This window comes from Acipenser ruthenus, chromosome 43 (genome assembly GCF_902713425.1).
Source record: "Acipenser ruthenus chromosome 43, fAciRut3.2 maternal haplotype, whole genome shotgun sequence".
Taxonomy (NCBI): domain Eukaryota; kingdom Metazoa; phylum Chordata; class Actinopteri; order Acipenseriformes; family Acipenseridae; genus Acipenser; species Acipenser ruthenus.
In genome coordinates, this window is record NC_081231.1 from 8,028,988 (window position 1) to 8,043,196 (window position 14,209).

Sequence of the window (14,209 nt, forward strand, 5' to 3'; positions counted from 1 at the left end):
TTTTCCATGTATCTGGAGAGGTTCCCAGTCCTCTGTGTTCAGTCTGTCTGTCACAGGGTGGGTGTGTGCGTGTGCGTGTGTGTGCGTGTGCGTGCGTGTGTGTAGGGGGTATATTGGGTTGGCAGGGAGGGAGGGGGTTACATTTCTCCCTGTCAGATCACGTGGAAATGTGGCTGGAGCCGACAACTGAATACATGATTAAGTGATTAATTAGGCTTCAGACACGGCTGAATAGAATAGGTATTCACGGGTGGTAATTAGTAAGGGCACAGATCTTCTATATACACAAGATGGTCACCTCCGCTGGTTTAACATTGGAACTTCCTTCCGTGCCTGAGCGGTGCATCATGAGAATCCAAAGAGTGCCGGTAGCGACTTTTCCCCTATCTATATAATGTAAAATCTGCTTCATTTCCTATTCCAAGGCTTCTCTTTTTTAAAACGATTCCATATTTAAACGAGATTAACCTAGATTTATTTAGAGACACACCTCCTTAACACATACGTGTTATTCTTTCTACAATCGATGTTTTCACCTGGCCTGACGAGAGCTCTTTGTAGCCGAAGTGCTGTCAGAAATTGCTACTGTCATGAATATTCATGAGCAGTCAAGACTGGGGCGTGGTTTGGTTTGGTAGCGGGTAGATATTATTATTATTATTATTATTATTATTATTATTATTATTATTATTATTATCACTACTACGCGTAGTACTAATGCCTCGGGGGTGTTCCTCATTTAATTGTAGCAACACAGTAAAAAAAAAAATTGTATTATCTCCCTTTTCAATCTTCCGCGGCATGATCCTTTGTAAATTTTACAACTCCTGAATTCAGCTTTTGATTTATATACAGTAGATGCTGCTTGGTAGCCATCAAAAAGTTTTAATTATCTGAAAGTTTTTAAGCGAAAAACCATGGGATAGGATTGGTTCCTGTAAAGGTTTTAATAACCAAAACCAAAAGTTGTCTTTATCAGAGTTGCTAATAAGCGGCATCTGTTTATGTATCAGTTTTTAATGTTTATCTGTACGAATTGACATAATGTCTGATGATTTGAATTGGGATCAATATAAATGGTTTCGGATTTAATTCAATGTTAATACCCTTAAAGCAACTGCTTCATTTAAAAAGACGTACATTTCCGTCTCTTTTTTTAAAATGATCGGCTTGTATTTATATTCTTAGTTCAGTTCTCAGATACGGTTGCAATTCATGACTGAACAGTTTTGAATACTCTAACAATAGTAGTTCTTAATGTATGTTATGTGTGCTTCATTTCCTCTGCCGCAGCGCCCCGCACAGCTGTTAGCATTGCCACTAGCATCATTTCCTCTGCCGCAGCACCCCGCACAGCTGTTAGTGTTGCCACTAGCATCATTTCCTCTGCCGCAGCGCCCCGCACAGCTGTTAGCGTTGCCTCTAGCATCATTTCCTCTGCCGCAGCACCCCGCACAGCTGTTAGCGTTGCCACTAGCATCATTTCCTCTGCTGCAGCGCCCCGCACAGCTGTTAGCATTGCCTCTAGCATCATTTCCTCTGCCGCAGCGCCCCGCACAGCTGTTAGCGTTGCCACTAGCATCATTTCCTCTGCTGCAGCACCCCGCACAGCTGTTAGCATTGCCACTAGCATCATTTCCTCTGCCGCAGCACCCCGCACAGCTGTTAGCATTGCCTCTAGCATCATTTCCTCTGCTGCAGCACCCCGCACAGCTGTTAGCATTGCCACTAGCATCATTTCCTCTGCCGCAGCACCCCGCACAGCTGTTAGCATTGCCTCTAGCATCATTTCCTCTGCTGCAGCACCCCGCACAGCTGTTAGCATTGCCTCTAGCATCATTACGCTGCCGGAATACCTCGCACCGCTGTCAGCCCTTGTGCCTTTTATTTTGACCAGTGTGGTGTTGTTAGTTTTTGTATCATTTTGTGGTGTTCATTTGTTTAATTAAAAGGCTCATTAGTGCATTTAACCGTGCAGCTTTCTGTGTCTGTGCCTGCAAATACCATCTGAGAGGCTACAGCGCCACACAGGGTAATACCTTACATCAATCAGAATAGATTTCAAAATATCTTCATGTATTTGATGGAACATATTGCAATATATTTAAAAATGAATAAATCTCCATTGATGTTAAAATATATGAAAATATATTTCTAAAATTTATTTAAATACAAATAAAAATCTATTTTTTTTTTTTAAATGTCTTCAGTTCCTCAGCAGGGACAGAACATTTCTGAGAATGAGCTGGTATAGGATGCTAACCTGTCTCAGTCTATTAATCTTTCACTCCACTAGCTATCAGCATGTTAATCATGTTGTTTTTTCTTTATCAGGGTTTTGTGTGCCTGCGTACAACCAGATCAGAAAACACGTGTTTGTGGAAACTGTGAAGAGCTGGTCTGGAGCTCAGAGCTACTGTAGAGAGAAGCACACAGACCTGGCCACTGTGCGCAGCCAGGAAGAAGCAGAGCAGCTCTTAAATATTGCAGGAGCTTCTCTCTGGGGTTCCTGGATCGGGCTGTATCATGATGACACACAGAACTGGCAGTGGTCTAACAGCGATGATGTCATCTACTCCAACTGGAGGACAGACGACTTCTGTGCTTCAGTCAATTCAGACGGAAAGTGGACTGATTTACCCTGCCACCTTCAGAAAGCCTTCATGTGCTACAAAGGTAAAGACATAATTATTGCTATATTGCAATTGATTATTCATTTATTTCAGTTCTTATAATTATTAAGCATCCCTGTGAGGGGAGCTTGTATGAGTTTGCAAATCCACCCACTCCTACAGCTGCTAATATCTCATAAACTATTTCAGCTTGCAAATATTTTCAGTCAAAACCCTGAATCCAAGTTGCCCTTGAAAGGATACAAAAACATACGCTTATTAGATGTGTTTGGTGTGTTTCAGAGGCAGTTCCAAAAGATACCTACATTTTGTTAGTGATAGATGGATGGATCTATAACACTGTGTTTCCCCCCTCTGGTGAGGTGTAGGGCTGTCAGATTTACCTTCCCCTCTGGGCTGGGGTTTGCTGTGTGAAGGTTGAAATCTTCTCTGGGAGTTCTGTGGCAGTTCATTTCTTTCAGATCCAGGAAAGTCAGGCTCTGCTTCATCTCCTAGTAGCTGAGTGCTGCTGGTATTGGGCCTGGGTATCTGTATATTTCAACATACTCTCCGCAGCTTCCAGGATGGTGGGCATTTACCACTGTGCTCATGGCAACTCTGACCTCTGCAGACAGGTTACGTTTGAACAGCAGCTTGAAGCTCTTGTCTACATTGCCTGGATGTGCTTCACCTGCATAGTAAAGGAGTTTCAGCTCCTTGTAGAAGTCTCTTGGGTCCTCATCCTTCTTGCATTGTCTGAGACAGGCTGTGTGCAGGGCTGTGCATGGATCACCGGGTCCTCATCCTTCTTACATTGTCTGAGACAGGCTGTGTGCAGGGCTGTGCAGGGATTGCTGTACTTGGAGCATTTCCCTGTTAAGGCAGCACAGTTTCTCAAAATGTTTCCTGGTCCACTTCTGTACTGTGTCTACAAGTGTGAGAGAGAGCAGTCTGGCCTCATGTAGATCACTTGTCAGTCCCAGTCATTCATAATATCCTGCATATGACTGATGTGAGGTGTACCACAGGGATCAGTATTAGGTCCTCTGCTATTCCTAATCTACATTAATGATTTAGACTCTGATATAGTAAGCAAAGCTCGTTAAATTTGCAGACAACACAAAAATAGGAGGAGTGGCAAACACTGTTGAAGCAGCAAAGGTCATTCAAAATGATCTAGACAGCATTCAAAATTGGGCAGACACATGGCAAATGAAATTTAATAGAGAAAAGTGTAAAGTATTGCATGCGGGCAATAAAAATGTGCATTATAAATATCATATGGGAGATAGTGAAATTGAAGAAGGGAACTATGAAAAAGACCTAGGAGTTTATGTTGACTCAGAAATGTCTTCATCTAGACAATGTGGGGAAGCTATAAAAAAAGGCCAACAAGATGCTCAGATATATTGTGAGAAGTGTTGAATTTAAATCAAGGGAAGTAATGTTAAAACTCTACAATGCATTAGTAAGACCTCACCTAGAATATTGTGTTCAGTTCTGGTCACCTCGTTACAAAAAGGATATTGCTGCTCTAGAAAGAGTGCAAAGAAGAGCGACCAGAATTATCCTGGGTTTAAAAGGCATGTCTGTGTACTATATATAATGATTTCCATTACACGAGAGTAGATGTTAAAACTTCATGCTGATTTGAACTCGGCTCTCGCCAAGATAAGCACCAACTAAGACGTAGCTTTACAGTAAACTAATGTGATCCATCTGTGTCTCCATCCATTTACGTTTCCTTCCATATGATGATGTAGATATCCTTCTGTCTGGTGTTAATGGCTGAAGTGTAATGCTGGCTCCAGGGATCAGCTTATTTTGCCTCCCTGGCGCATCAGCACACACAACGGCTGCGATGCTGGCTCCGGGGATCAACCACAGTGCGGCCTCCCCAGCGCATCAGCATGACAACCGTCTGGACTGAGCTAAGTAGGGTACATCTCTGGGGTTTTCAAGTGGGCACCTTCCATCCTCAGTGTTTCGTCGACTAGCCCACGACACCTCAAGAGGGCTCGACGGTGATGCTGGCGTCCCAGAATCACCCCCCTCCGTCCCCCACTCAACTCAGCCCAGCTTACTTACCTGTACATCAGCGTTTCTTTCTTTCTATTGTGCTTGAGATCCCCAGCCAGAATCTTTCCATCTCAACTACAGCCAGTTGCTGCTCCTCTCTGCTGCTTCAGATAAGTTCTTCACTGTGCGACGCAACTCTTGGCCACTGAATCCGACGTCTCTGAGAAACCAGGTTGTAGAGTGTACCACAAATCCTCGACAACCCACCTCCACTGGGTAAACCCGGACTCTCCATCCTCGCTGTTCCGCTTCAGTGGCTAGTTGAGCATACCGCAGTTTCTTCCTCTCATACGCCTCATCTACAGCATCCTCCCATGGCACTGTTAACTCTACCAGGCCCTTGCTTTTTTCACAGCTTGCTCTACTTCTTTCCACTTAGATGCACAGTCCTCCATTTGGTATTCTGGTGGATTGATAGGTGGGATGTCTGAAGGAATTGACATAGGATCCTGCCTTTTTGAATCTGTATGAGTTTCCTCCGAATATCTCCAGCTCAAACTTAGATGCTTTTAGTGTGCCATTCTTCTCACTGGTGAATAACTTCTTTACAAATTTGAATGGGTCTTTATAAAAGTTAGCTCTCGCACGCTCCTTCTTTTTGTAGCGTTTCCGTAGGCGCTCAGCTCTGCGCAATGTTGCAAGCTTATCTTTTATGACCCTTTGTAAGAGATCGAGTCCCTCCTTCTGACTTTGTTCTGCTCTTCTCCATTGCTTCCTCAGCTGTCTCCTTTCTCTAACTAAGCGTTCAATCACTGCTGCCGTCTAGACTTTCCAGGAATAGTTTGTACTTTTTCCTTCCTTTTTTCAACTCCAAACCTCTCGCTTCCATATGCGTAGATGATGTCCCGAAATTTATCCAGCTTCTTTTCTACTATTCCACTTAATCTTTCCAATGCAACGCAGAGATCAGTGTTTACTGTGTCCCATGCAGTCTTCTCACAAGCTCTTGGCCATTGAACTCCAGGCTTGTGCCCGTTGAGGTTCTTTTCTCTCTTATGCTGGTTTGTCTGACCAGGTTCACAAGGATCATTAGGTTCATCACTAACTGTGTCCATGCAAGTCCTCCTCATGTCTATGACAGGGGTGCTGATGTCCTGCGAACTATATATAATAATAATAATAATAATAATAATAATAATAATAATAATAATAATAATAATAATAATATATATATATATATTATTATTATTATTATTATTATTATTATTATTATTATTATTATTTATTTCTTAGCAGACGCCCTTATCCAGGGCGACTTACAATCGTAAGCAAATACATTTCAAGTGTTACAATACAAGTAATACAATAAGAGCAAGAAATACAATAACTTTTGTTCAAGCAAAGTACAAGTGTGACAAACCACAATTCAATAATACAGCAGATAATAGTGATAGTTACAGCAGGATGTGATTAAATACAAAGTACTACAGGTTAAACATATATATATATATATATATATATATAATATATATATACACACACACACATATATACACACATATATATTTTTCTATATATATCTCATACCCTGATAAGTATTAGCTTGATACTTGCGTGTACTTCCTGTTGGTATAGTTCAGTTTCAGGTAAAGCAGGATCTCTTAAGGGAACCAGAGACGTGGTACACCAACTCCACAGCTTTGCAGACATTCTGAAGGGACAAGTTTGACTTGAATCTTCAGAACAAAGGGAGGCCAGAGAGCGTTTCTGATTGGCTAGTCATACCAGAGCTGAGACACTGTTTGAAGTGGAGGTGCCAATCATTGTCTCCTGTGTCGGGCAAACGTTGAGTAAATTACACGCGGTGATAACCCGTGTCTCTGCGTTTGCATACTGAGTAGATTACACACGGTGATAACCGTGTCTCTGCATTTTGCATACTGAGTAAATTACATTGATTAATTAGTGATAGCTAGTGTCTACACATTCGCAGACTTAAACTCGTTACTGAGAATACCAATCTGTCTGCAATGTGATCTACAATACCCAACTGACAACACCGAAGCAGGAGTAAATTAACCAACTGGCAGGAGTGTGGAGTAGTGGTCAGGGCTCTGGACTCTTGACCAGAGTGTTGTGGGTTCAATCCTAGGTGGGGGACACTGCTGCTGTGCCCTTGAGCAAGGTACTTTACTTAAATTGCTCCAGTAAAAACCCAACTGTATAAATGGGTAATTGTATGTAAAAATAATGTGATATCTTGTAACAATTGTAAGTCGCCCTGGATAAGGGCGTCTGCTAAGAAATAAATAATAATAATAATAACTCAAAAATATACTTCTGGTCTGAATTTTGCCCCTTATTTTTAAATAACACACAGATGTACTTGACTGTAGACAGGATGCTGTTTGTGATAAATTGTAGGATTGATGGAAACACACAGTTTGTTTTGGCTTCAGATCCAGCTAACCTCCACAGCTCCCAGTCTCTCAGCTGTTGTTTATTTGTGTTTACAGAGCCCAGCAACATCACTGAGAGATACACCCTGATTGAAGAATTGAAAACCTGGACTGAAGCTCAGCAGTACTGTAGAGAACACCACACCGACCTCGTCAGTATAAAGAACGCCAGTGAAAATGAAGAAATAGTGAAGAAAGCGCAGGGCAAGCGCTTCTGGATAGGCCTGTTCAATGAGCCCTGGAAGTGGTCACACCAGGGGGATAACTACACATTTCACAACTGGAGAAATGGGGAACCAAACAATTGGGGAGGGGATGAGAAGTGTGTGGCGATGAGTAACACTGGTGAATGGTTTGACTATGGTTGCAACAATCAGAAGTCCTTCTTCTGCTGTGAGGGTGAGGACCCTGTTCAGACTGTGTTCTCATTTAATTCAGTGTAAACCTGCAGGTTCAGAGAGGGAAGCATGATTAGATCTCTTCAATAGGTCCTGGTGGTGACAAATCTAGCAGTTTCCACTGTGAGAATCAATCACAGAGGATCTAAATGGGGTTAAAAGGGTAATAAAAAACCCAGTTTTATTTCCTTTAAGGTATTGTGCTGTGCTGTGCAATATCCTATAATAACAAGACATGTTCCTTTACTCCTTCTAAAATAACATTAACATTGATTGACAGTGAACTGAGTTTTTCTCACAACGATTTCTTTGGCTGCCTGGTGTTTCCATGACCTTCGTCACTCATGCCAGAATGATACTCGTGTTACAGTACAAACCACAAGCATGTTGTTATTATATTTGTTATCACCATACACTTCTACTAATGTCCTACATTCTTACAAGCCCAGTAATCTGTGACTGTTGGTTCCATTTCCAGTGGAAATCTTTTCTCTGAAGAACACGTTTTCACTCATCTTTATTGTGCTGTCCCCTCTCCCCAGGAGGCTCCTCTGGTCAGTGTTTCTATGAAGGAGCTTGGAAGACATGGCAGGAAGCTCAGAGCTACTGCAGAAACCAAGGCAGAGACCTGCCCACCATTCAAGACCAGGCCAGGGTTAATAAGCTTATAGGTCTTATACCTTCATATAGTAACGGGTATTACTGGATCGGGCTGCATCGTGACAAAGAGAACTGGCAGTGGTCCAGTGGAGGTGATGTCATCTACTTCAACTGGGGACGATACCTCTTCTGTGCTTCAGTGAATTCAGAGGGAGAGTGGGAGGATTCACTCTGCAGTCAGAGAAACTATTTCATGTGCTACAGCGGTGAGTTGAGATTCAATTCCTTTGTTAATGACACAGCTGACTGGACTGGGGGTTGAAGCCAGGTCCCCTGGATACTGCAGAGGGGCCATAATCTTGAAACGTTCAAAAGAAGAAACATCTTCTTAAATACAGTATGTTTCTAAGTTTATTATTAATAAAAAATGTTAAGAAGGTGTGTTATTCATAACAGTTTCTTAGTTTGTTTTTCCTTCATAAGAATCTTAAGAAAATGTGAATTCTTCAAAGAAATGTTCTTATTGTTTTGTTTAGATTGTTTATATTCCAGACAGCAAAATACTTGTCTTAAATATGTGGCCCTTATTAGATGTGTAGAAGAAATATGTTTAGCAGTTAAATAACAATTTGTATTAGAATAAAAGGTGATAAAGAGGGTTGTAGTTTTGCTGTATTGTGTAGTGGGCTGAACCTCACATGACTGATTTGTTTGTTATGCAAGTTAAGTCTGACAGGTATTAAAAAAAATATAAAAAAGCTGCATCTCTCTGTTGCAAGTTAGTTTCAGGCACCATGAACAGAGGACAGACTTTGATACACAGCTGATAGCACAGCAGGTGCCATGTTTCATGAGGTACAGCCTCCACAGTGATGAGACAGTCTTGTTGCTTGAGACAAATGTAACTTTTATTTACATTTGAAATAATAATAATAATAATAATAATAATAATAATAATAATAATAATAATAATAATAATAATAATAATACCACAGCCACCTGAACTAAGCAGTCATTGCACTGCCTCAGCCAATCAGGTTCCTAGTAGAGTGCTCATTATCATGCAGTTGACACCCTCAGAGCTTTAGAATGTTGAAACTGTCATTGGAACAGGCTCACTTCAAAACAGACAAATAGCAGCCAGTACAGGAAAGACATGAAAGCACATGGGGGGGATGTGTTCATAATGATCCTGTTTGCTTCATATTGACTGTGCACCGACTGTGAGGAAAATTTGAATGATCAATTTGAAAAAGAACGGTCATTATTCCTAAATCATTAAATACTCCCCCATCCCCCACTTTGCTATTAAATACTTTTCAGACATAAACTAAAGAGACTCCCATGCACTGCTAGAGATGCTGCTTTTCATGACCTTGATAGCTGAGCCGGGTGTGACTCGGGTTCAATCACTATACAACAGGAGAGCCAGCGCACCTCCACAGATGACATTGATTTTGATCTGCTGTTTGTGTTTACAGAGCCCAGCAACATCACTGAGAGATACACCCTGATTGAAGAACTGAAAACCTGGACTGAAGCTCAGCAGTACTGTAGAGAACACCACACCGACCTCGTCGGTATAAAGAACGCCAGTGAAAATGAAGAAATAGTGAAGAAAGCGCAGGGCAAGCCCTTCTGGATAGGCCTGTTCAATGAGCCCTGGAAGTGGTCACACCAGGGGGATAGCTACACATTTCACAGCTGGAGCAAAGGGGAACCAAACAATCAGGGAGGGGATGAGAAGTGTGTGGTGATGAGTATGACTGGTGGATGGAATGACTATGGCTGCAACAATCAGAAGTCCTTCTTCTGCTGTGAGGGTGAGGACCCTGTTCAGACTGTGTTCTCATTTAATTCAGTGTAAACCTTCAGGTTCAAAGAGGGAAGCATGATTAGATCTCTTCATTAGGTCCTGGTGGTGACAACTCTAGCAGTTTCCACTTTGAGAATCAATCACAGGCTCCCTGCTCAGGCTGATGGGATGGTCAATGTCCTTCCAGAGGTAATGGGGTGATGTGGATTGCAGCTATCAGTACCCCTTGTTCTGCTGTGACTGAAGGCTCCCTGTTCAGTCTGTGCTCTTGTTCAGCTCAGTGTTTGTACCCCAGACTGTGAGCAGGGACTCAGAGGCTCAGTCCATCTGATCCTTCAGTAGCTGTCTGACCTCCAGAGCAGGACAGGGTGTAGCCTAGAGATCTGAAGAACCAGAATCCAGCCCGGTCATTAAGAGAGTGAGAGGGAGCAGCTACCCCTCATTGTTATACCCAGGAGAGACGTGTGCTGTGATATACATTCTTACTGTCTATTTATTATATTTATTTGAAAACAATAAACCATGTCATTGTCAGCATTGCCCTGGTGGAGACAGCAGCATAGACACAGTTTCATTGAAATGCATTTGAACAATACACTTGAAACAGGAAACACTAAATCTTCTTGTTGTGTGTTTTCTTTACAGATTCAGACCCCACAAGCCCCCCTTCCACTCCGGTCTCTCAAGGTATGCAGTGTAATCACTTCAGTGGATTCAGAACCACTGCAGGAATCTGGCTTTGTTATAAACTTTCTTTTTTCTCTTTTTTTCTTGTTACAGAAGCAGAATCCTCGAGCCCCTCTTCCACTCCGGTCTCTCAAGGTAAGTGCAGTTTGAAGATGGCAGTTTGTTCAGTGTGATTGACAGCCCACACCATGAGTTATAAATGAATCTCAGTGCTCTTATCAACTTCACTAATTTAACAGGGAGTTCAACATTGCCCTGGTGATGACAGTACCACACACACAAACACACACACACACACACACACAAAGGATACACACACACTAACTGACACACACTCACACACACACACACACACACACACACACAGTGTCGCTCAAATATATTTAAACAATAATGTAGAAATGCAAATGACGTATTTTTACTCCTGCAAATCCAAACCTCTCAAGCCTTCTCTCAACACCAGACTCTAAAGGTATGGAGTGCACTAGTTCAGTTTGAATGTGGCTTTGTAATAAATGACTTATTGTTTGATTGTATTAGTATTTATTTATTGCCCTAGTGGAGACAGCAGCATAGACACAGTTTCATTGAAATGCATTTGAACAATACACTGGAAACAGGAAACACTAAATCTTGTTGTCGTGTGTTTTCTTTACAGATTCAGACCCCACAAGCCCCCCTTCCACTCCGGTCTCTCAAGGTATGCAGTGTAATCACTTCAGTGGATTCAGAACCACAGCAGGAATCTGGCTTTGTTATAAACTTTCTTTTTTCTCTCTTTCTTTTCAAAGAAGCAGAATCCACGAGGCCCCCTTCCACTCCGGTCTCTCAAGGTAAGTGCAGTTTGAAGATGGCAGTTTGTTCAGTGTGATTGACAGCCCACACCATGAGTTATAAATGAATCTCAGTGCTCTTATCAACCTCACTAATTCAACAGTGAGTTCACCATTGCCCTGGTGATGACAGCACCACACACACACACACACACACACACACACTGACAGACACACCCCCACACACGCACACACACTGTCACACACACACACACTGACACACACACCCACACACACACTGATGCACACACACTGTCACACACACACACACACACTGACACACACTCTGACACACACACTGTCACACACACACACACACACACACACACACTGACACACACACACACACACACACTGACGCACACACACACACACTGACACACACACACAGACACACACACACACGCACACCCACTGACTGACACACACTCACACACACACACACACACACACTGACGCACACACACACACACACACTGACACTGACACACACGCACACTGACACACACACGCACACACACTGACACACACACACACACAGACACACACACACACACAGACACACTGACGCACACACACACACGCACACACTGACACACACACACGCACACACTGACACACACACACACACTCACACACACACTGACACACACACACACACACGCACACACACTGTCACACACACAGACACACACACACACTGACGCACACACACACACACACACTGACACACACACACACACACACACACACACACACTGAAACACACACACATGCACACACTGACACACACACACTGACGCACACACACACACACACTCACACACACACACACACTCACACACTGACTGATACACACTCACACACACACACACACACACAATTTCACTCAAATATATTTAAACAATAATGTAGAAATGCAAATGATGTATTTTTTACTCCTGCAAATCCATACTTCTCAAGCCCTCTCTCAACACCAGCCTCTAAAGGTATGGAGTGCACTAGTTCAGTTTGAATGTGGCTTTGTAATAAATGTCTTATTGTTTGATTGTATTAGTATTTATTTATTGTCCTGGTGGAGACAGCAGCATAGACACAGTTTCATTGAAATGCATTTGAACAATACACTTGAAACAGGAAACACTAAATCTTCTTGTTGTGTGTTTTCTTTACAGATTCAGACCCCACAAGCCCCCCTTCCACTCTGGTCTCTCAAGGTATGCAGTGTAATCACTTCAGTGGATTCAGAACCACTGCAGGAATCTGGCTTTGTTATAAACTTTCTTTTTTCTCTCTTTCTTTTTAAAGAAGCAGAATCCTCGAGGCCCCCTTCCACTCCGCTCTCTCAAGGTAAGTGCAGTTTGAAGATGGCAGTCTGTTCAGTGTGATTGACAGCTCACCTTACGTGTCATGTGATCCACTAGAGCTATATAAGCTGTGGGAGAGCTGTGTGCAACTATTCAGCAACAACACTAGGAGAGCAGATGGTTGTCTTTCGGTTTGGAATCCTAATGTATAGAGTTACATTATATTGTATTATTATTATTATTATTTATTTCTTAGCAGACGCCCTTATCCAGGGCGACTTACAATCGTAAGCAAATACATTTCAAGTGTTACAATACAAGTAATACAATAAGAATTGTCCAGCAAATATTCTGTCTACAGGTAACCCTGTTTATACTGAAAACTGCCCTAACATTAGACACTCCTCTAAACATCTAAACACAAGAGTTCATCTTTGAAAGTCTACCTCTACACGTCTGCTTCTTGTGTTCTAGGTACCAGCACCTCACCTGAGCCCTGCACTTAACTCCCATTCTGTGCTGTATGTTACAGTCTACGTGGGGTCTTATTGTTTGACATGGGGTTTATTTAATGGCTGTGTGAACTCTTCTGTGCTGCACATTACAGACTACGTGGGGTCTTATTGTTTGACATGAAGTTTATTTAATGGCTGTGTGATCTCTTCTGTTTGTCTGCACAGATAACATGGCAACAGCAAGGGTCAAACTAAACGTACCCCAAGGAGTGAATCTTGAGGACCCCAAAGTGAGCGAAGCCATTTTAGAGCAGGTAGGTGACACGCCCTTTCAGAAATCCAAACTGACACTGCTTCCTGTGTACTGGACTTCGTGTGACACTGATGAGCTAATCTCACGTTGACTTCGCTTCTCTTTAGTTCCTTCTAGTTTCCTCTCGTTTCCCTGATAGATACACAGAGAGATGTGGTGCTCCTTGATAACACTGTGTTTCTTGTGTTGCTGTTTCAGATTCGGGAGCACCTCTCCAAGAACATTGCAATGGACGGTGTTAATCTGCGCTGGAGAAAACAAGACAGGGAGATATTCCACAAGGAGGAAGAGGAGGAGGAGGAGGAGGAGGAGGAGAAGGAGAAGTACTTCGAGCCGTGAGATACCAGCACCCAGAATGACAAGTGGGGGCTTTCAGAGCAACACTGTCTTATATTAATCTGACATTATCTACTGGTTTATATTACTCTGACATTATCTACTGGTTTATATTACTCTGACATTATCTACTGGTTTATATTAATCTGACATTATCTACTGGTTTATATTACTCTGGCATTATCTACTGGTTTATATTACTCTGGCATTATCTACTGGTTTATATTAATCTGACATTATCTACTGGTTTATATTACTCTGACATTATCTACTGGTTTATATTACTCTGGCATTATCTACTGGTTTATATTACTCTGACATTATCTACTGGTTTATATTACTCTGACATTATCTACTGGTTTATATTACTCTGA

The 14,209-nt window shown here is 42.2% G+C and overlaps 2 protein-coding genes across 2 annotated transcripts in view; one reads left to right on the forward strand and one right to left on the reverse strand.

Annotated features, from left to right (window-relative positions):
* Positions 1–14,209, reverse strand: part of LOC131709378 (transcobalamin-1-like) — a 317,542-nt gene that overhangs the window by 208,063 nt on the left and 95,270 nt on the right. The window lies entirely within an intron of this gene.
* LOC131709448 (macrophage mannose receptor 1-like) lies at positions 325–14,145 on the forward strand. Its single transcript, XM_059011989.1, has 8 exons — positions 325–368; positions 2,335–2,676; positions 7,148–7,489; positions 8,031–8,354; positions 9,570–9,911; positions 12,736–12,774; positions 13,412–13,500; positions 13,698–14,145. The coding sequence occupies exons 2-8, from the start codon at positions 2,664–2,666 to the stop codon at positions 13,836–13,838; spliced, it is 1,290 nt and encodes a 429-aa protein (XP_058867972.1). The 5' UTR covers positions 325–368; positions 2,335–2,663; the 3' UTR covers positions 13,839–14,145.